General features: G+C 39.4%; 1 protein-coding gene across 6 annotated transcripts in view; it reads right to left on the bottom strand.

Moving 5' to 3' along the window:
- Positions 1-20,588, bottom strand: part of LOC138747308 (signal transducer and activator of transcription 3.1-like) — a 91,463-nt gene that overhangs the window by 54,545 nt on the left and 16,330 nt on the right. For 5 of the 6 annotated variants that reach the window (XM_069906408.1, XM_069906407.1, XM_069906406.1 and 2 more), the window contains exons 3-6: positions 19,763-19,907; positions 12,976-13,071; positions 3,162-3,248; positions 1,578-1,656 (exon numbers count right to left, since the gene is read on the bottom strand). In XM_069906408.1, coding sequence (XP_069762509.1) covers positions 1,578-1,656; positions 3,162-3,248; positions 12,976-13,071; positions 19,763-19,907 — 407 coding nt within the window. The remainder of the gene's footprint in view (positions 1-1,577; positions 1,657-3,161; positions 3,249-12,975; positions 13,072-19,762; positions 19,908-20,588) is intronic. The other variant, XM_069906409.1, reaches the window with a different exon arrangement.

Here is a 20,588-nt window from a genome sequence, read left to right on the forward strand (position 1 = left end):
AGAGGGTAGCGTTAGATAAATTAACAGAGAGGTATAACCAAGGTGGTTGCAGTTACCAAACTTTAGAAATTATTATAGAGCCGCACAATTAAGGCATTTATTTTAAAATTTTAATCAGACAAGGGAAAAACCAGACTGGATTAAGATAGAACTAGATAAAATAAGGGAGAAGGTACCAGAACATATACTTTATAAGTGGGATGAAAAGCTGGTACAATACAAAAGCTCACCAGTACTGCATCATTTACTTAATACATGGAAGAAGATCCACTTAGAAAGGAAAAAAAAAATTATTAAATACCAAAATTACTATTGACGCAAAATCTGCTAATCCCTTTTACAACAGACAACCTTTCCTTTAGAGAATGGGAGAGAAAAGGAATAAAAATAATAGAAAAATTGTTTTTTGGGAAATAATTTATGAACATTTGAACAGTTGAAGTACAAATATGGAATAACTCACGGTACAATCTTTGCATATCATCAACTGAAATCTTATTTAAAGGATAAATTAGGAAACAGACTGAGATTACCAAAAGCTTTGAATATGTGATTACAGACACAATGATAATTAAAAGATTTATAATGAACATGTACATTAAGCTGCAAGATAAGGAAAAGGATGAAATAAGCTATAAACCCAAACAGAAGTGGGAAAAGGATTTAAACAAAGATTAAAAAATGAAACATGGGAAAAATTATGTTCTGGAACTATGAAGAATATAATAAACACAAGGTTACACAGGATACAGTATAATTGGTTACACAGGTTATATATCACGCCCCAAAAGTTAAAAAAGGGATCAAACATGATCAGATAGATGTTTTCGCTGCAAGAAGGAAATGGGAACAACAGTACATGCAATTTGGGCATGCAAGAAAGTGAAAATGTTTTGGGAAGATCTAAATCAGATATTAAATAAAATCACAAAAAATAATATAACAAAAAATCCAGAGATCTTTCTTCGAAGTATTACAAGAAGTAAGGAATTAGGCCTCAAATTGGATAAAGCGCAAAAAAGATTTATTACGATAGCCTTAGCTGTAGCAAAAAAATGTATAATGTTAACTTGGAAAATGGAAGAGAGCATGAGAATATAGAAATGGTATATGGAAATGAATAAATGTATTCCATTGGAAAAAAATAACATAATTTTAAAAAGTCACAACGTTTGAACAAATTTGGGAACCATACATGGAACATAACAGAGAGGGCGTGCCTCGGACCTCCATCCCCTAAAATGATAAGATGACAAAACGATTTGATCCAATATGTAAAAATAGATCACACATTTTTCTTGTTTATTTTTCATTGTGTGATGACATTGTTTAATGGTTTTATTGTATTGTATATGTTGAATATTTATTGGTTTTGGAGGGGGGTGGGAAGAGGGGAGGGAAGGTAGAGGAAAACAATATTTAATGAGAAACGTTTGTATATATTTTGGTTGATATGATTCACAGTATGAAAAATAAAAAATTATTAAAAAAACTTTAGAAATTAGAGACGAGTACAATACCCTCCCAGTTGCTCATTACCAGATTTGGGGTACCCATAGAAAAGAGAAAAATATCACCTTGAAACTTGAAAGTCTTGAACTTGAAATCAAATTCATCTTGTTGTTCTTCTAGGAATTTCAACTCCTGTTCACATGCCTAAACATAAACAGTTTCAAACGTATAGCAGTTTTTAAAATATATGAATATTTAGAATGGGTCTCAGAAAATGTCCATATTCCAGTTTTGATTTGCCTGAATCTGAAGCGAAGCACACTGCTGAAGGAACTCAGTGCTTCGAGCAGCATTCGTAGGAGAAAAAGCATAGATGAAGTTTCAAGCAAAAGCCCTTTAATTAAGCCTGATCCTCGATAACAGGTTCTGGTCCAAAATGTCGACCATTCTGTTTCTCCCACTGAATGCTGCTCGACCTGCTGAGTTCCTCCAGCAGTGTAAATAAAACAGAAATGCTGGAGGAACTCAGCCAGCCTTGCAGCATCCATGGGAGGTAAAGATATATTTCCATCATTTCTGGCCTGAGCTTTTCTTCAAGGTATAAGCAAAAAGCAGGCAGAATAAAGGCTGGGGAGAGAAAGGGGGAAAGAATGGGAGGGGGAGGAGTCCAGACCAACAAATAAAAGGTGTAAATTGGAGGCAAGAAGAAAGGTGAGAATTGATTTTGGCTCTGTAAAAGGAGACAAGAGGGGAAAGGGAGAACTAAAGGAAAGGAGACAGGTGGACAAAGATGGGGGGTGGTAATGGAAACTGGATAAATTGACATTCATGCCATCCAGTTGGAGGATGCCTACACAGAAGATGGGATGTTGTTATTCCAAATTGTTGTTTGTCTTTTTCTGGCAGTGCACCAGACCATGGACAGACACGTCAGCAAGGGAATGAGACGGGGAATTAAAATAGGTGGCCACTGGGATATCCACACTATTGTGGCAGACAGAGCAGAGGTGCCTGCTTTTTGCTTATGTCTTGAGGAAGGGCTCAGACCCAAAAATGCCAGTAATATATCTTTACCTCCTATGGTCACTGCGAGACTGGTCTCCAGCATTTACCGCGTGTCTTTAATACAATCACAGTATCTGCAGACATCAGAGATACACTCCTTCAGCTTCAATTTGTTTACATTTCTTTGACAACCCTGGCGGTCCCCTCCGCCTCAAGACCCTCTTCTCCCCACGCTGGCAGTCCTTCTTGTCGCGACCACCTCCTCCTCCCCACGCCAATGGTCCTTCTCCCAGAGACTCTTCTACCCCCACTCTGGCAGTCTCCAGCTTTATTCTCCAAAATCTCTGTAGTGGTCAAGGATTCCAGGGAACTGCACTCATAGCATTGGACTTAGTCTATTATAAAGGTAAAGATGCAGTAGAATAGCAGTTATTTACACCACGAGTTCTGGGCTGTTGATCATCTACCTGCAGTGCTGGAATGAATGTACAGATACATACAAACTGGAGCTAACTCTTCATCAGCATTCCTGATTACATGTCATGACTGGGGGCGGGGGGGGGGGGGGGGCGCAGAATTTGCATTTAAAAGGGGTTCCCAAAATGCAAAAGAAACTATCCTGAAGGAAAACCAACTAAACACTCAAATCATGTATTTGAAAGGATCTGCCACATCAGCACTAAGACTAAAAATGAGGCACTTACCTGTATGCTATTTTTCAGGGCAATAATTTTCTGTTCAACATTCTGGTGCCTTTCAAACTCCATAGGGTGAGCATGCCCCACGACAACCTTGAACAAAGAAATAAACTGTCTCAGTGATAAAAACAAGAACCCAGTGTGCTACATTACCAAGAGTTTCGTCATAAACCAGCTTGTGAGAGATGATGCAACAGTCCACAGCACTACAGCATGAAAGCACTCCAATGGACAGTGATAGCCTTTTCTTATAAATATACAAGAGTTACCCAGTTACTTCTCTATCAATGTAAAACAGACCACTGGTCACAGGAACCTTCCTCAGTTTGTTGTGTACAAAACACAGCAGTGCAAACATTGCAACACCTCCAAAACACATGGAGTTTGGAGGATGATCGGTGTATTTGGGAGGCATGGGCTCGTGGGCCGGAAAGGTCCCATACCGTACTGTATCTCTTAAAAAAAAATACACAAAAGCCCTGGAGAAACTCAGCAGATCATGCAGTGTCGATAGGAAGTAAAAGGCAGTCAACTTTCAGGCTGGAGCCCTTCAGTAGGAATCTTCCAGTCTGCTGTCTCTGATGTGGATCCTACATTGTCGTGGGTGAACCCCAATAAAGTAAGATAGTCAGTAATGCATCCTTTGAAACATACAAGAGACGGCAGATGCTGAAATCTGGAGCAAAGAGCAACCTGCTGGACGTACTCAGCTAGCCAAGCAGCATCAGTGGGAGAAAGTTGTCAAAGTTTCAGGCTGAGGTATAAATGTGAGACAGCCAGTGTAATGGACAGGGTGGGAGGGTTAGGACAGGGGTCATTAGAAGATCAGTGAATCAGGGTGGAGTGAAGTATGATGCAGAAAGGAATGTGGAGGAAGTTGATTAGTGGGTACTAGACAAAAGGGAGAGAGACACAAGAGAAAAAAGGGTCAGATGAAGGAAGACGAGTCAGACATGGTGGAATTGGAGATGGCTGTGGGGGGGGGGTGTAGTGGTGACGTGGAGACAAAGGCTACCTATACCCTTTGATATGAAAGAGCTAAAGCTCCACATTCAGGGTGGTCTCGTTAAGCACAGAAGGCCAACCTCCATCCAAACTGCTGACACCAACCGCAGGAAAGATGGTTGCCAGATCACTTTGCATTTGAGTTTAAATAAGGTGATAGCACTCTGGTATTAGGCACTCTTAGTTCCTCACTGGTCACATAGAACAGTATAGGGCTTTTGGCCCTTAACATTGGGCTGACCTATATATCCCTTCCGAATGAAAGTATTAAATCCTCTCTACCTCACATCTCTGCATTTTTGTTTCATTCGTGATCCTGTCTATGAGTCTCTTAAATACCCCTATCGTTTCAGCTTCCACCACCATCCCTGGCAAGGCATTCCAGACAATAAGTCTGTGCAAAAAAAACTTACCCCTTATGTCTCCCCTAAACTTCCCTTCCTTCACTTTGTACACATCCTCTGGTGTTTGCTAATCTTACTCTAGGAAACATGTGCTGAGTGTCCACTCTATCTATGCCTCTCATAATCTTGTAGTCTCTTCTCACCCTGCAACACTCCAAAGAGTAAAGTTCCAGCTCTGCTTATCTTGCTTTACAAAACCTGTTTCCCAATGTAATGAGGTGACCAAAACTGAAGACAATACTCTAAGTGTGGTCTCACCAGAGATTTGTAGAGTTGCAATATGACCTCTCGACTCTTGAACTCAATCACCTGACTAATGAAGCCCAGCATCCCATAGACCTTCTTAACTATCCTATCAACCTGCACAGTGACCTTGAGGGATCAACTATCCTATCAACCTGCACAGTGACCTTGAGGGATTAACTATCCTATCAACCTGCACAGTGACCTTGGGATGCAAATCCATACATCCCTCAGGGTCCCTCTGTTCATCCACACTCTTAAGTAACCAACCATTAACCCTGTACTCAGCCTTCTGGTTTGTCCTTCTAAAATGCATCATCTCACACTTAACTGGATTGAACTCCATCTGCCACTTTTCTGCCCAATTCTGCATCCTGTCTGTATCCTCTTGTAACCTTCAACAATCTCCAGCTCCATCCAAAACTCCTCCAACCTTCATGTCATTTGCAAACAATTTTTTATATTATTTTTCACACTGTGAACCATATCAACCAAAATATGTACAAACGTTTCTCATTAAATATAAACAGTGGCATTTTCTCCCCTTTTTCCCCCCTTTCCCTCCCTCCCCCCTCTTCCAAAACCCATATTCAACATATACAATAAAACAATATCTTCACACAAAAGAAAATAAACAGGAAAAATGCATCGTCTATTTGTTACACTGAATCTAGTAGTTTTGTCTTCTTATTTTAGGGGATGGAGATCCGAGGCAAGCCCTCTGTTATGTTCCATGTACGGTTCCCAAATTTGTTCAAACAATGTGACCTTATTTTTTTAATTATATTTTATTTTCCCAATGGAATACATTTATTCATTTCCATGTACCATTGCTGTATTCTCAGGCTCTCTTCCATTTTCCAAGTTGACATTATACATTTTTTTGCTACTGCTAAGGCTATCGCAATGAATCTTTTTTGCGCTTTATCCAATTTGAGGCCTAATTCTTTACTACTTATGTTACTTAAAAGAAAGATCTCTGGATTTTTTGGTATGTTACTTTTTGTGATTTTATTTAATATCTGATTTAGTTCTTCCCAAAATGTATTCACTTTTGTACATGCCCAAATTGCATGTACTGTTGTTCCCATTTCCTTCTTACAGCAAAAACATCTGATAATGTTGAATCCCATTCTTTTAATTTTTGAGGAGTGATACATAACCTGTATAACCAATTATACTGTATCATACATAACCTTGTATTCTTCATAGTTCCAGAACTTTTCCCATACTTCATTTTTTATCTTTATGTTTAAATCCTTTTCCCACTTCTGTTTAGGTTCATAGATTATTTCATAATTTTCCTTATCTTGCAGCTTGATGTACATGTTCATTATAAATCTTTTAATTATCATTGTGTCTGTAATCACATATTCAAAGCTGCTTCCTTCTGGTAATCTCAGTCTGTTTCCCAATTTATCCTTTAAATAAGATTTCAGTTGATGATATGCAAAGATTGTACCATGAATTATTCCATATTATTATTTCCCAAAAAAAACAATTTTCTATTCTTTTGATTCCTTTTCTCTCCCATTCTCTAAAGGAAAGGTTATCTATTGTAAAATAATAATTTTGGTATTTGGCAATTTGTTTTTTTCCCTTTCTACGTGAATCTTCTTCCATGTATTAAGTAAATGATGCAATACTGGTGAGCTTTTATATTGCACCAACTTTTCATCCCACTTATAAATTATATGTTCCAGTACCTTCTCCCCTATTTTATCTAGTTCTAGCTTAGCCCAGTCTGGTTTTTCCCTCGTCTGGTAAAAATCTGATAAATACCTTAATTGTGCAGCTCAATAATAATAAATTTGGTAACTGCAACCACCTTGGTTATACCTCTCTGTTAATTTATCTAACGCTACCCTCTGTTTCCTCCCTTTCTACAAGAATTTCCTGATTATTCTCTTTAGTTCATTAAAAAAAAAATTCTGTTAAGTGAATTGGTAACAGTTGAAATAAGTATTGTATCCTTTGAAACATGTTCATTTTAATGCAGTTTACCCTCCCTATCAACGTTAGCAGTAATTCTTTCCAAATGTTCTAAGCCTTCCTGCAATTTCTTTATCAGTGGTTAATAATTTAGTTTGTACAAGTGGCTTAAGTTATTATCTAACCTGATCCCTAGGTATCGGATTGCTTGTATTTGCCATTTAAACGGTGATTCTTTTTGAAATTCTGTATAATCCGCATTACTCATTAGCATCACTTCACTTTTCTTTGCGTTGATCTTGTACCCCAATATTTCTCCATATTCCTTCAATTTCTTATTTAATTCTTTTATTGATATCTCTGGTTCTGTTAGGTATACTATGATGTCATCTGCAAATAAGCTGATTTTATACTCCTCCTTTATTTTTATCCCTTTTATTTTCTGTTCTTATCAGTTCTGCCAATGGTTCTATTGCTAAGGCGAACAATGAGGGGAATAATGGACATCCCTGTCTAGTTGTCCTACTTAATTTGAATTGATTCGATACATCCATTTACTGCTACCTTTGCCAATGGTCCATTATACAATGCTTTAATCCAATTTATATATTTTTCTGGCAGATTGAACTTCTGTAATACTTTAAATTGTTCCACTCTACTCTGTCAAAGGCTTTTTCTGCATCTAAATCAACAGCCACTGTTGGTTTCTTATTTCCTCGAACTGCACGAATTAGATTAATAAGTTTAGACATCATCCTCTGTCTTCTTAATAAATCCAGTTTGATCTTGTTTTACTATTTCTGATACACAATCGGCCAATCTGTTTGCTAATAATTTTGCTATTATCTTATAATCTGAGTTAAGTAGAGATATTGGTCTATATGGTGCTGGTGTTAATGGATCCTTCCCCATCTTTAGTGTTACTGGAATTATTGCTGTCTTACATGAATCTGGCAAGTTTTGTGTTTCTTCTACCTGGTTCATTACTTCCAGAAGAGGAGGAATTAATAACTCTTTAAAGGTTTTATAAAATTCTATTGGAAGTCCATCCTCTCCTGGTGTTTTATTGTTTGGCAGCTTTTTCAATATATCCTGTACTTCCTCAATTTCAAATGGTTTTATTAGTTTGTTTGTTCCTCCTCTTGCAATTTTGGGAGCTAAAAATTCCTCTATTTTATATTCCCCCCCCCCCCCCACCATCACCTGCAAACAATGACCCATCCTTCTGCCACTTCATCCAGGTCATTTATATTTTAAAAATATCACAAAGAACAGGGGTCCATGAACAGATCCCTGCGGCACTTCACTAGTTACGGACCTCCAAGCAGAATACTTGCCTTCCACTAGTACTCTGCTTTCTTCAAGCCTCTTTTTTTTTTTTAAATTCACACAGCAAAGGTTCCATGGATCCAGTGCCTCATGACTTTCTGGATGAGTCTTGTGGGGGACCATATCTACCATCCTACCCTCATCAATTTCTTTTGTTACCTCCTTAAAAATCTCAATTAGGCTCATGAGGCATGACTTTCCCTTCACAAAGCCATGCTGACTATCCTTGAGTAGACTGTACTTCTCCAAATCTCATCCTTAAGAAGTGTCTCCATTAAACACCATTAAAATAAGACTCACCAGTCTTTAATTTCCAGCATTCTCTCGGTTACTTTTTAAAAAAAAATAAAAGCAAGGGGACTATATTTGCCATTCTCTAATCCTCCAGCTCCTCCCTAGCAGCCAAAGAGGACTCAAAGACCATAGCTACTTCCTTATGCAAACCAAGTTGCCTATCTATGCTAACCCCATTTTCCTGCACTTGGACCACATCCCTCAACTCCTTTTCTGACAGACTCCCTTCCCCTTGGAAAAAGACTGACTATCTATGACCCTCAATAAAGGTTATGCCTCATTGTCCTGAGAACAACCTCAGCTTAACCCATCTCTCCTTGTAGCTACAGCCCTCCATTCCAAGCCAAACCCTGGTGAACTTCTGCACTCTTTCTATAATGTGGTGACCGGAATGGCACACAATATTCAAAGTGTGATTTAACAAATGTATTGTACAGCTGCAACACAATGTCTCAAGCCTTGTAGTCAACAAATGCAAGGCTCAACATCTCTTCACTCCCTATCCACCTGCATCCTTATTTTCAGAGCAATGAACTTGCACTTCAAGGCTCCTCTATACATCAGTTCTCCCAAGGTTTCCTGTTTACTGTCTGTGTCAAGCCAGTATCAAGACCCTTTTACACAGACATTAAAAGCCAGGAATTAACTGCCTTTTAACCACTTCACCCACCTGTATAAATACGAAGGTGGGATGGTGGAAGATCATTTTCATCCCACTTCTGATACTGCAGGTAATATCAGAGCCAATGCATTTTGCAATGGCTTCTGTCTAAAAGGGTTCACGCAGGATGCCGGTGCCATAATGCTACATCACACAGGACGCCGGCGCTGTAATGCTACAGGTCCTGTATCCTTTTGCTTCAGGATGCCAGCTTGCTCATGTAAAAGGTTGCACTGACCTGGCATTTCTTGGTTCAGTGTGAACAACCTGAGCTGCCTTTAAAGACAGGTCATTCACACGCCAATTAAGTGGGTTTTGTGTAATTAGGCCTATAGATTATCCAAAATCCATTACCTCATGTTTGTCTGGATTAAATTCCATCTGCCACCACTCCGTCAAACTTTTCAACTGATCCATGCTTTGTGTTCTCCCCCCCCCCCCACCCCACATAGAAAATCCTCATTATTGCCCTACTTGCGTTACGTGTAAAGGGGGAGGAGTGGATTCAGTGTTTACGCTGAAAGCCAAATCGCTCAGTCGTTTTACATAGCAGAGATTAGCGAGCCAACTTCCCAGGGCAAAAGGGGCGGGAGATGTAGTACAGCAGCACCACCCTCTACTGAGAGGCACAGTGCTGAGGTTTTATATGCACACTTCTGTGTTGCTGCACACTTTTCTAAAGGAACACTTTTTTTTCTTAAAAACATTTTTACTGTATTTCTTATTTTGCTTCCCAATCAACAAATAAATCACTGTATTTAAGACTCTACCTTCCTTTGTTTGAATGGGATCTACACTCAGTATCAGAATGGACAGTGATTCTCCAACAAAGTTGATTGCCACCAAAGAAAACCAGACTATAAATCTTGTTAAAATTATGTGTGCTCACTGCTACAAATGTGAAATCCACATAATGTGAAATCAACCCAATCTAGAAACATAAAGCAATATATAATAATAATGAATATTGGCACTAGGGAGATGAGGACTCCTTCAGACCATTGATAGTCTATTTCAGTTAGTTACAACCTTGACAAAGTTTTGCAAAAATATACTCAAGGAACAAATTTATAAGATAAAATGAGCTCAGTAGTAAAAGTGTATTACAGGGAGAATGCAGAAAATTTGAGTTTAATTTTGACAAACAAAGTTTAATTTGAGTTTTACACTTGACTCGATTATTACTCAGTGAAGGTGACGTCTCTCAGATGAAAGTATCCAACTAGTGCCCAGCTCCCACATGAGATTGGCTCACTTGTCTTGACGGAAACTAATGTTAAAACAGTGCGAGATATGGCAGGCAGAGGAACAGGGACATGCTGCAGGTAGAGAGAAAAGCGATCTGAGAAAGCTGAGTCTGTACACTGATAGCTCCACTGAGCCAGTTCTGACGTCATCAGCTGTCCCCCTTTTGAGCCGCTTTCATCGACTTCACTCCACCTCTGATACTACCACCCTTGGCAGAGGAAACCCAGATCAGAACAGGCCCGCCAATTGACCTTTTCTGCATTCACGCAGGTAGGTGGAGTGCATAAAAACCAGAAGAAAGCGGTCTTGAAGGTTCTATGTAAAAGGGGCTTTAGTCAACCATCCTCATGGCCTTTTTGGGTACCATTTGATTTCGTGCAACAATCTGATGCTTAAAAATAACCACAGCAAAGAGTGGAAAAAAAACTCGACAAAAGGCAACACTAAATCCAAAAGGAATCTTTGTTTAAAATGTTCAAATATTCTCCCAGGCAAGGAAATTAAATTGAAAATACAGGGTGCTTGTACTTTTTAAAAAAAAGTAGTGGTTAGTCTCTTAGAAACATCTAGCACATTGCGATTTGGCAGATATTGGGGAAAAAAAAAGCTGCATTTTGTATGTAATGCTGCAGCCGAGGTTACATGGCAAGTTGCTTGCACCACACAAAATATAGGAAAAATTTACACTTAAATTCTCCTCACCTTGTAATTTTAATTGCACTAATATACAAGCGTTTTAGCAGTTGGTAGCCAGTGAAAACAGGCTAATTAAAATTGGGTCACACAAAGGAACCAATAGAAATTTAAAGGTCTCAGCTAAAAATGCAACAGACTGTGGACTTTGGTGAGGCAAGGGTGTCAAAGTTAAATAAATTGATTATAAAGACAAACATGGAAGGTGATTTTTTTTAAAAAAGAAAATGCTGTAAACACTCAGCATCCATGGAAAGAGAAACACGAGTTAATGATCTTAATTAGTATTTCTTGCACTGAAAATGGATCACAGCTGCTTTTTTGATTTTATTGCTGAACAGTCTGCATGCATGAATTATTGAACCAGGTCCAGAAGTGATGATCTTGGCTATGTGTAGGTGTAGTAGCACAAAGATGACTTCCTACTCAGTGGCATCAGATTTAGATGCATCCATTTCACTTCCAGAGTCTTCAAAGGCAAATGGCCAGAGAAATACATAGAATGGCACAGTTAGCTTAATAGCACAAAGCTGTTACAGCAATCAGGGCTGGGGTTCAAATCCCACACTGTATGTAAGGAGTTTGTCCATTCTCCCAGCGTCTGCGTGGGTTTCCTCTGGGGACTCTGGTTTCCTCCTGTTGTTCAAAATGTACAGGGGTTATAGGTTAATTGGGTGCAATTGGGCGACATGGGCTCATGAGCCAAAAGGGCCCATGTGTCGCCAATTTCCATTGGAAATGAGAAAAGTGGGGGAAAATAAGAAGGGGAGGGGGAAAAAAAAATCACAACTCTGATGATGTTATTGTTCAGTTTTGAGAATGCAGGAGAATGTAATTTAAGCAAAATAATAAGGTATTGGCAGTAAGTACTTTGAGAGGGATCAACAGAAAAAAACAAGTATTCCATGTAAATTGCATTTAAAATGGGCATAAAATTTCCAGAGGGCCATTTAGCATTTTGGAGGCACATTCTCAGCATTTACTTTTTGGACTTAACAGGGCCTTATTTTGCAAAGGGGGAAAAAAAATTCCCCATCTCCCTCCAATTGTTTCGACATCCAGAATTATCAGAACCTGCTCCTGACGAGGAGGGAAACATCCAGACTTAGATGTTCTATTACACTCACCCTTCCAGATCCTGGATTCCCTCAGGTTCACCCTTATTACAGATAAACAACCATTGAAAACAGATCAAAGGATTGGAAAGAGAAGTCATAGGTGTTTTACTGGAATCTGTGATCATGCATCATATTACATGCTAGAAATTTGCTGCGCCAGCTTTTTTTTTGAAAAAAAGAAAAAATATAAATTCTTGAGTTAAAGAGTAGCACGTGAATACATTTGGAATGTTATTGAACAGCTACCAGGGTCCAAATTAAAAAAAGTTACCTTGGATGGCAGGGTTAAAATGAAGCAACATGATAATCTTCTTCTCTCTGCCACCGCCCACCCCCGACAAAAAAAATCACCAAATATTTTTTTCATCATCCCCCAGATGAGATAGTATCCATTCATTTGGTCACCAACATCCAGGCTGTTTAAGTGCAGGAAAAGGGGGCTCATCTCCAAAATGGCTTTTCATCATCTTACTCCACTTCCAAAACAAACCAATTCTAGCATTTGCGCTTGCTGCTTTTATTTCTTCCCTAATCTTGAGCAGGACAACTTTTAGAACATTTTGCAGCCCTCAACCACTGTAATGGATAACCCACTCTTAGCTACTGGGTGCACCAGTATTGCAGCATTGCATGCACTGTCCAAGGAAAGCACAGGAAAATGGATTTAAAATGAACATGATAATAACACAACAAAAAAGTCTCAGCTCCTTTGCACTAAGAAGATTGTTGGCGCCATGTCACAAGTGGACAACCTCACATTGTTAATGATGAGTGAACCAAAGAGATCCAGGGAGGTATGATGGCCAGATTCTTGAAGATCTACCAAAAAGAAAAGGATTAGCAAATGAATAAATAAACCCACAACTTTTGGCCTTCATTTGCATTCCTCCTACCTGCTGATCCTCTACATTGCTTAGAATCATCTTCTCCTGTTTCAGGTAAGAAGCCACATTCCTTGCCAATAGAACAGGGTCGTCTCCATAACAAGCCTAATGAAAGAGAAGCCAAAGTATTAACATGCTACTTGCAATACAGAGTAGCATTACTGGATCCTTCTGGCGGCATCACAGACAATACAACTGCGCCTGGATTGGTTCTTCCAAAGAGCTTTCCAGTTAGATTTACTCCCTTTTTCTTTCCTCGTAGCAACTATTTTCACCTTTCAAGTATTTATTCAATTTCCTTATCACCATACGTGTTCCCACAATCTTCAGACAGAAAATGCATGACCATACCTGGATAAGTCATTAAGACATTAATATTTCTATATTATTTAAACTGTAACCAGGCCAATACTGATCTTTTAAATTTATTTATCCAAAGACCAACAATACCAGGCCAACTGAAATTAAGTTTCCTTTTATCCTCTTCTGCCCAAGGCACTGTGAGCGAAGTATAAAGGCATTAGTTGTCCCTATAGTGATTCTCTCCAGTCTGCTACATTTGACAACTTGATGGATGTTTTACAGGGGTAAGTGTTGGAGAAATGTTTATGACTGATCAGCTCAAAATAGTGAGGACAAATTTCCATTTTACAAATACCAGAAACGACAAAATAATTCATCTTCAGTTACAAGGCTGTTGAGAAAATTTAGTCTAGCTTCCAAATGCACTGCCTATCGCAACATTCAGTACATGTTGCTTCAGAAGTTAATCGGATTATAACATTCTTGCAGATTTGCACTATTGTTTTGGTTCAATTGACTAAAAGAATTGCATAACTGTAGAGATCCAAAATTCCAGAAGTAATCATGCTCCTTCATCCAGAATCCAATGAAAAAGATGAGGAATTTAGAAACTCTTGGTTTCAGACAAAGAATTGCCAGGAATCACTTGACTACATTGAAGTAAATCAGCTACAAATAGCAACATTATTTCACTCTTACAGGAAATAATTTTGCATTTAGCCTTAAAGAATCAAAAGTCATATTTCATAAAAATAGTCTAGCAAATACAATTTGAATTCCAAACTGAGTCATGTTGCCCTAGTTTACTCTTGTTCCATCATCCACAAAGCTGGATAACTCAAATTTTGCGCTTGCACTGCTTAGACATTGGTTGCACTGTTCAAATTTCATCACTGGAGGCTTTGGGAACTGCTCTTAGCGCTGTTGTCACAAAGAAAAATCCAAAATGAATATCAGCAAGACTTTGTTAACATCAGCAACTTGAACATATTCATTATATTGGTTACAGAGAGGACTATAGGGATTATCCAAACTTCATGTACGGCTCCCAACAGTGCGTAAAGACAACCTGGATCGAGTCCAGAGTCAGGGGTAGCAGTGGCTATTATGGAGGAATTAGCGTGATCCATGACCACTCGCCATCTCTGAAAGGGTTTTCTTTTCTCCCCTTTTTTTTTGCAAGATGGCATCTGAGATGCTAGCACTTTCCTAACCTTTGAATCGCATGCTAAAGAAAAGGTGCAATCACTTTAATAGGGCTCCAAGCCTCCCAATGGCCACCAGGAGGTGGAGGAACAAACACATAGATGGATTATGCAAAGCTGCAGTGTTGCCATATTGAGAGACTAATTTCCTCAATTTTGACTGTGATGCCCTCAGTACTGGAGGCCGAGATGGGGCAGAATTTAAGTACACCCATGAAGAATTTCTAGAAGCAGCCTAACCAGGAAGGGGACCATACTCGACCCTGTATTGCCAAATGAACCTGGTCAGGTGATTGGAGTTTCAGTGGGTGAATAGTTTGGGAATAGTGAACACTTACTGAAATTTAAAGATAATATGGACAAGGATAAGCTTGGGCCTCGAAGAAAAGTACAATATTTGAAGAGGGTAAATTATGACAATTAGGCAGGAGCTTAGGGGAGTTCATTGGGAACAACTTATCAGGCAAGCCCACAACTGACATGTGGCAGTTGTTCAAGGTTCCACTAATTAGAGTCCAGTTCAGTGTGAAGAAAGAATAGGGATGGCAAGGCAAAAGGAAGTAGGTGAGGTACTAAATGAGAACTTTACATTGGTATTTACCAAGGAGAAGGAAATGGACTGTGACAGGGAGCATAATGTGAAGAATACTCATGTCGGTATAATCAGAGCATTTTGGAATCATGAAAGAGGTTATATTAGGTCTTTAGGTTATTGGAAGAGGTAAGTAAAGAGATTGCTGGGGTCTTGACAAAGATCTTTGGATCCTCACTGGCAATAGAAGAGGTCCCAGAGGATTGGAGAGTAGCTAATGATATAGCTTAGTTGAACAACAGAAAAAAAAGGGATAATCCAGGAAATTATATGCCAGTAAGCATTGATGTGCAGAGGGATCTGGGGGTCCAGATCCATTGCTCAGTGAAAGCACCCATGCAAGGGGATTGGATGGTAAATGAAAGCACGTGGAATGCTCAATGGGCAGGGCCATGAATACAAAAATAAAGAGGTCACACTGTAGCAAAATAAAACTTTGGTGAGATCACACTTGGAATACTGCGTGCAGTTCTGGTCCCCACGTTACAGGAAGGATATGAAGGCTTTGGAAAGGGGACAGAAGAGGTTCCCCAAGATGTTGTCGGTGAGTTATGGGGAGAAGTCAGATAAACTTGGGTTGGTTTCCCTGGAGAGTCAGAGGCTGCGGGGTGACCGGATAGAAGTTTATAAAATAATAGGAGACATTGATGGAGTGGACAGTCAGAATCCTTTCCCAAAGGCAAAATTGTCATACATGAGGGGACAAGTGTTTAAGATGAGGGTGGGGGAAAGTTTAATGGAGATGTTCAGGACAAATATTGTACATCGAGAGTGGTGGGTGCCTGGAATGGGCTACCATGGATAGCAGATACAATAGTAACATTTTAGAAGCTTCTTATGGTTGGGCACTGAGGAGGGGAGTAGAACAGAGGGATCTGGGAAAACATACATAATTTCCTGAAAGTGACGTCACAGGTGGATAAAGTTGTAAAGAGAGCTTTAGGCATACTGGCATAAATCACAGTATTGAGTATAGGAGTTGGGATGTTACAGTAAAGTTGTTCAAGACATTGGTGAGGCCAAATTTGGAGTATTTTGGTCACCTAACTACAGGAAAGATATCAATAAGCTTGAAAGAGTGCAGAGAAGATTTTCTATGATACTAACTTCAGGAACTGAGTTAGAGGGAAAAGTTAAACAGGATAGGACTTTTTTCCCTGGAGCGTAGAAGAATAAGGGGAGAGTAAATGTAGGTAGACTTTTTCCACTGAGGGTAGGCGAGATACAAACCAGAGGACATGGGTTAAGGGTGAAAGGAGAAAAGTTTAGGGGGAACATGAAGGGGAACTTCTTCACACAGAGAGTGATGGGAACGTGGAATGAGCTGCCAGTTGAAGTGGTGAATGCAGGCTCAATTTTAACATTTAAGCACAATTTGGACAGGTACATGGATGGGAAGGGGATGGAGGGCTATGGACTGGGCACAGGTCAGTGGGACAAGGCATAAAAATAGTTTGGCACAGACCAGAATCCCCGAAAGGCCTATTTCTGTGCTGTAATGTTCTATGGTTCTAAATAAACATAGGAATACGAAGGGGAATGAAGTGACATATCAGGTGCAAGCAGTAGATTTTAGTTTGATTTGGACATCATGTTCAACACAGACATGTGGGCTGAAGGGTTGGTTCCTGTGCTGTCCTGTTTTATAGTCAATGTAAATCTTTTCATTCCATCTTGGTACACATGACAATGAAACCCAAATCTGACAGGCCATTATCATTCAATGCAAAAATGGTTTTGAAACAATGTGCCAATTAAATTAATTGGTACACGACATTTGGAAATGTAGCTGGATGTCTTGAGAAAGAAAGCTCCTTTTCTCAATTACTTTAAGTTGCAGTGATCTATGCAGGCAAACAATGCAGTGATATTGCGCATGACAAACAACAAGCAGTTAGCAAGTTCGAATGAGCAGAGAGGGCATTTCAGTTGAAATTCTCTTCAAATATAGGGCTGTGGACTTCTTAACATGCACTTCACAGTACCTTAGAAGAGTGCAAGCACTCTATCAGTACCTCCCTGAAATGCCAATCTGGATGACATGTTCAAGAAGCGAAGCAAGAGCACAGGAAAAAATCTCTCTTTTGCACTTCTTTCACAAGCATGTCATTCATCTCTCTACAAACACAGATTTGGTTTCTATAGCTACTACAGACCGAGCCAGGAATACCAGCAATCTCGCCAACTTAAAAAAATTTGAAGAACTAATATCTAAATAAAATCTTATTTTCACTTCGCCTGTAATCAAGGGCAGAAGTGCAATATTTTAGAGTGTTTGAGGTCATTCAGTAACAGCAACATAAAGGACAAAGTAAAATAATGAAACATAGTCACATTACACAACTCGTTTGAGAAGAATCACTTGCATACAAACAAAACATTAAGAATTGTCAAACCAGTCACTTCCACTTCCTAATGCAATTCATCAGATTTAGTCAAATAAACTGTAGAGACACTCTAATCAAAGATTGTTTTGCAATAAAAGTTTTTGTAGCTGTCACACCAGTATTTGATCGCACTGAGGTGACATTCCTAATATATTCAATACGACATGCAAAACTGATGCTGTATCAATAGTTTAAGAAGCCTTTCAACAGACAAATGAACAGGGAGGCAATGGAGACCGCATGCAGGCAGAGGGGATGAGTAAGACCAGCATGGTGGGCCAAAGGGCCTGTTCCTGTGCAGCTCGAATGCTTTAAAATGTGAAGAGAAAAATTATTTCACAATTGCAATTTCCAAAAGTTGAACAGCAACTCAAAAGATCCCAGACTTTTTTCATTTATCTGTGCTGAATGCTCTCCGGTGACCCCTCTAAAACTTTCACACATTTTGGGGTGGGGATGTGCAAGGGTTCATGTGGCTATGCGCTGAATGGCTTGGAATATTGCTGTCAAATTGGTAGAGGAATTAAGATGTTAAGAAAAAAATGCATTTCATTACATTTTAAAATAAAAACATTTTCTAATATTCACTTCCTATTTTTTTGTGGCCATTGACCTCCTGTGATAAACAGTCATGAAACAGATAAATGTTTCACTTCCCCAAATGCCAGTTTTACCTAGAAGGGATCTCAGGTAATTTAGCATTTAAAAAAATTACTTCAATAAAGTAAGTACACAGGTAGGGCTCCAACTTCATACATGGAATTGTTATTCATTCCAGCCAAGCAAAAACAAAAGCAATCTCTGGAGAAACTCAGTGGATCTACAGATGCTGCCTTGACCTGTTGAGTTCCCCAAAGTTTGTATTTTGCTGTCATCCACTTGGCACCTTTAAAAAAAAATTTTTTTTTAAATAGCGCCAAGGACTTTTTAAAGGGTAAAAATCTAGAAGCAATGGAGACCAAGGTTCATTTATGGGGATCATCAATATATCATGGCTGCCTAATAATCAAAAATGCTCACAGAATCTCAGTCCTTTGCATAAATAGGGCTAGAATACTCAAGGTTGGAAATTAAGCTGCAGCTTTATCAAGCTCACACCTGGGGCACTGTGAGCAGTTCTGAACCACACATCTTAGAAAGGATGGACAGATTGTCCTAGGGGGCAGAGCAAATTTAACAGAATGGGTCCAGGAAAATAGAATTCAAAAAGCATCAATCCTGAATGAACTCTCCCACCCTTTATCCAGAATGACTTCTACCAATTAGAGCATTCCAACCAATTGTCACATCTCTTAGATGACAGGTGAGACCTGCCAACACCAGAGCAGAAATCAATCTTGGTCGTCTCTGAACATCGGGTGCACTTCACAGTACTTAAATATACTTCTGCATATACAGAAGGAAGTGGAGAATTGGGATTGTCAACAATGTGGGAGGTAACACCCATTGTGGCAACCAAATTTGGATAACCTTCATCACCACCTTTCAGCCTCGCATTGTTTCCTTGGCTGAACAGGATTAAAAAAAGGGTGTGGGGGAAAAATAAATCGACTCAAGCACATACTCGAAAGAATGGCATGTTTCCCCAATATCAACTGGTAACAGCCGTACACAGGTTTGATTCCTGATGTGTAGAATCAGCTGATCACAGCCAAGATGATGGGTGGCCCAGTTGGGATAGCACCGTTAGAGCACAAATGATTAAATTTTGCGCTGTATGTCAGGAGTTTGTATGTTCTCCCTGTGTCTGTGTGGGTTTTCCTTGGCGGCTCTGGTTTCTTCCTACTGTTCGAAACGTACCAGGGGGTGTAAATTGAATGGCATGGTCTCGTAGGCCATACCGTGCTGTATGTCTAAATTTGTAAAATGTAAAATTTATGACACATGATCATTTGCCCAGGAATAGGAAGAAAGCAAAGGTCTGTCTTTTGGCAACTTTTGGTTACCAGTGAACACAGCTAGGGGGGAGGGAAAGCTGCAGCAGTGGCAAGATACTGCAGGCTCAATCTCAACTGTGATTTTTCTAACCTCTCCCCCAGACAACCATTCTTGGCATGCAGCCCCAAACAAAGAATGGAAGACAACCAATGTGAGTAAAAGAGCCCCCTTGTAGAAATCAACACCTTCAGGAAAAGCCCAGGGGGAGGAGGAGTGAAATAAAGTGGATAAATTGGAAAAAGAAATGCACTGAAAGCAAAAATATCCAGCACTTCAGCTCAAAAATCACACTATTCCAGGCAATAGGTTGACAGCAGTCAGTTTAAACAGTAAAGAGCAGCAATTTAAAAAAAAATTAGACTGCACAATACCTGCATATTTTGCCTGTATCTCTTGAAATTATGCTGGAATACAAACAATTTTTCCTGCATAAAGCGGCTGTATTGATTGTTGATTTGGTCCAACAGATTTTGGTAGTGGATGGTGGCCAATGAGTAATTTTTTACTGCCTTATCCCTGGAAAGAGAATAAAATGACACTTTCACTCAATCTTGAAACTGCTTGCACTCAAACTCAATGTGCTTCATCCTCTGCTACCATTCTTTAATAACCCTCGCCAGATACCATCTCTCATTGGGGGACCACGGTTAACATAGCTATTAGCGCAATGCTGTTTATAGCGTCAGAGATCGGGATCCAAATCTTGCGCTGTCTGTAAAGAGTTTGCACATTCTCCCCATGTCTGGGTCAGTTTTCCTCAGGGGCTCAGGTTTCCTTCCACCGTTCGAAACGGACCAGGGGTGGTAGGTCAAGTGGGTGGCATGGGCTTGTGGGCCGAAAGGGCCTATTATTGTGTTGCATGTCCAAAAATTTAAATTAAAAAAAATGAAATAATGCAGCTGACATTATTGCCATGTCTGATTTGTGGGCAGCTGGAGGCAGCTTTCCAAAATTGAATTCAAGACTCTTTGCTTCATAGCCCATGTTAGAGATTCATAAGAATGTGTTCCATCCACCATTATTACATTTTGCAAGAACAAAAAAAATCTGAACTTTGCTTCACCTATATCCCATACACAGTATTAGAGAGCAGATCAGATCTTACTTGCAAGCTCAGAAAAAGACAATCACTGCAAAGAATATATGAACCTGGATTCATTTATTGTCCGAATTGAAGTGAGGAAATGCAATATCAAA

Source organism: Narcine bancroftii, chromosome 12, assembly GCF_036971445.1.
Source record: "Narcine bancroftii isolate sNarBan1 chromosome 12, sNarBan1.hap1, whole genome shotgun sequence".
In the NCBI taxonomy this organism is placed as follows: domain Eukaryota; kingdom Metazoa; phylum Chordata; class Chondrichthyes; order Torpediniformes; family Narcinidae; genus Narcine; species Narcine bancroftii.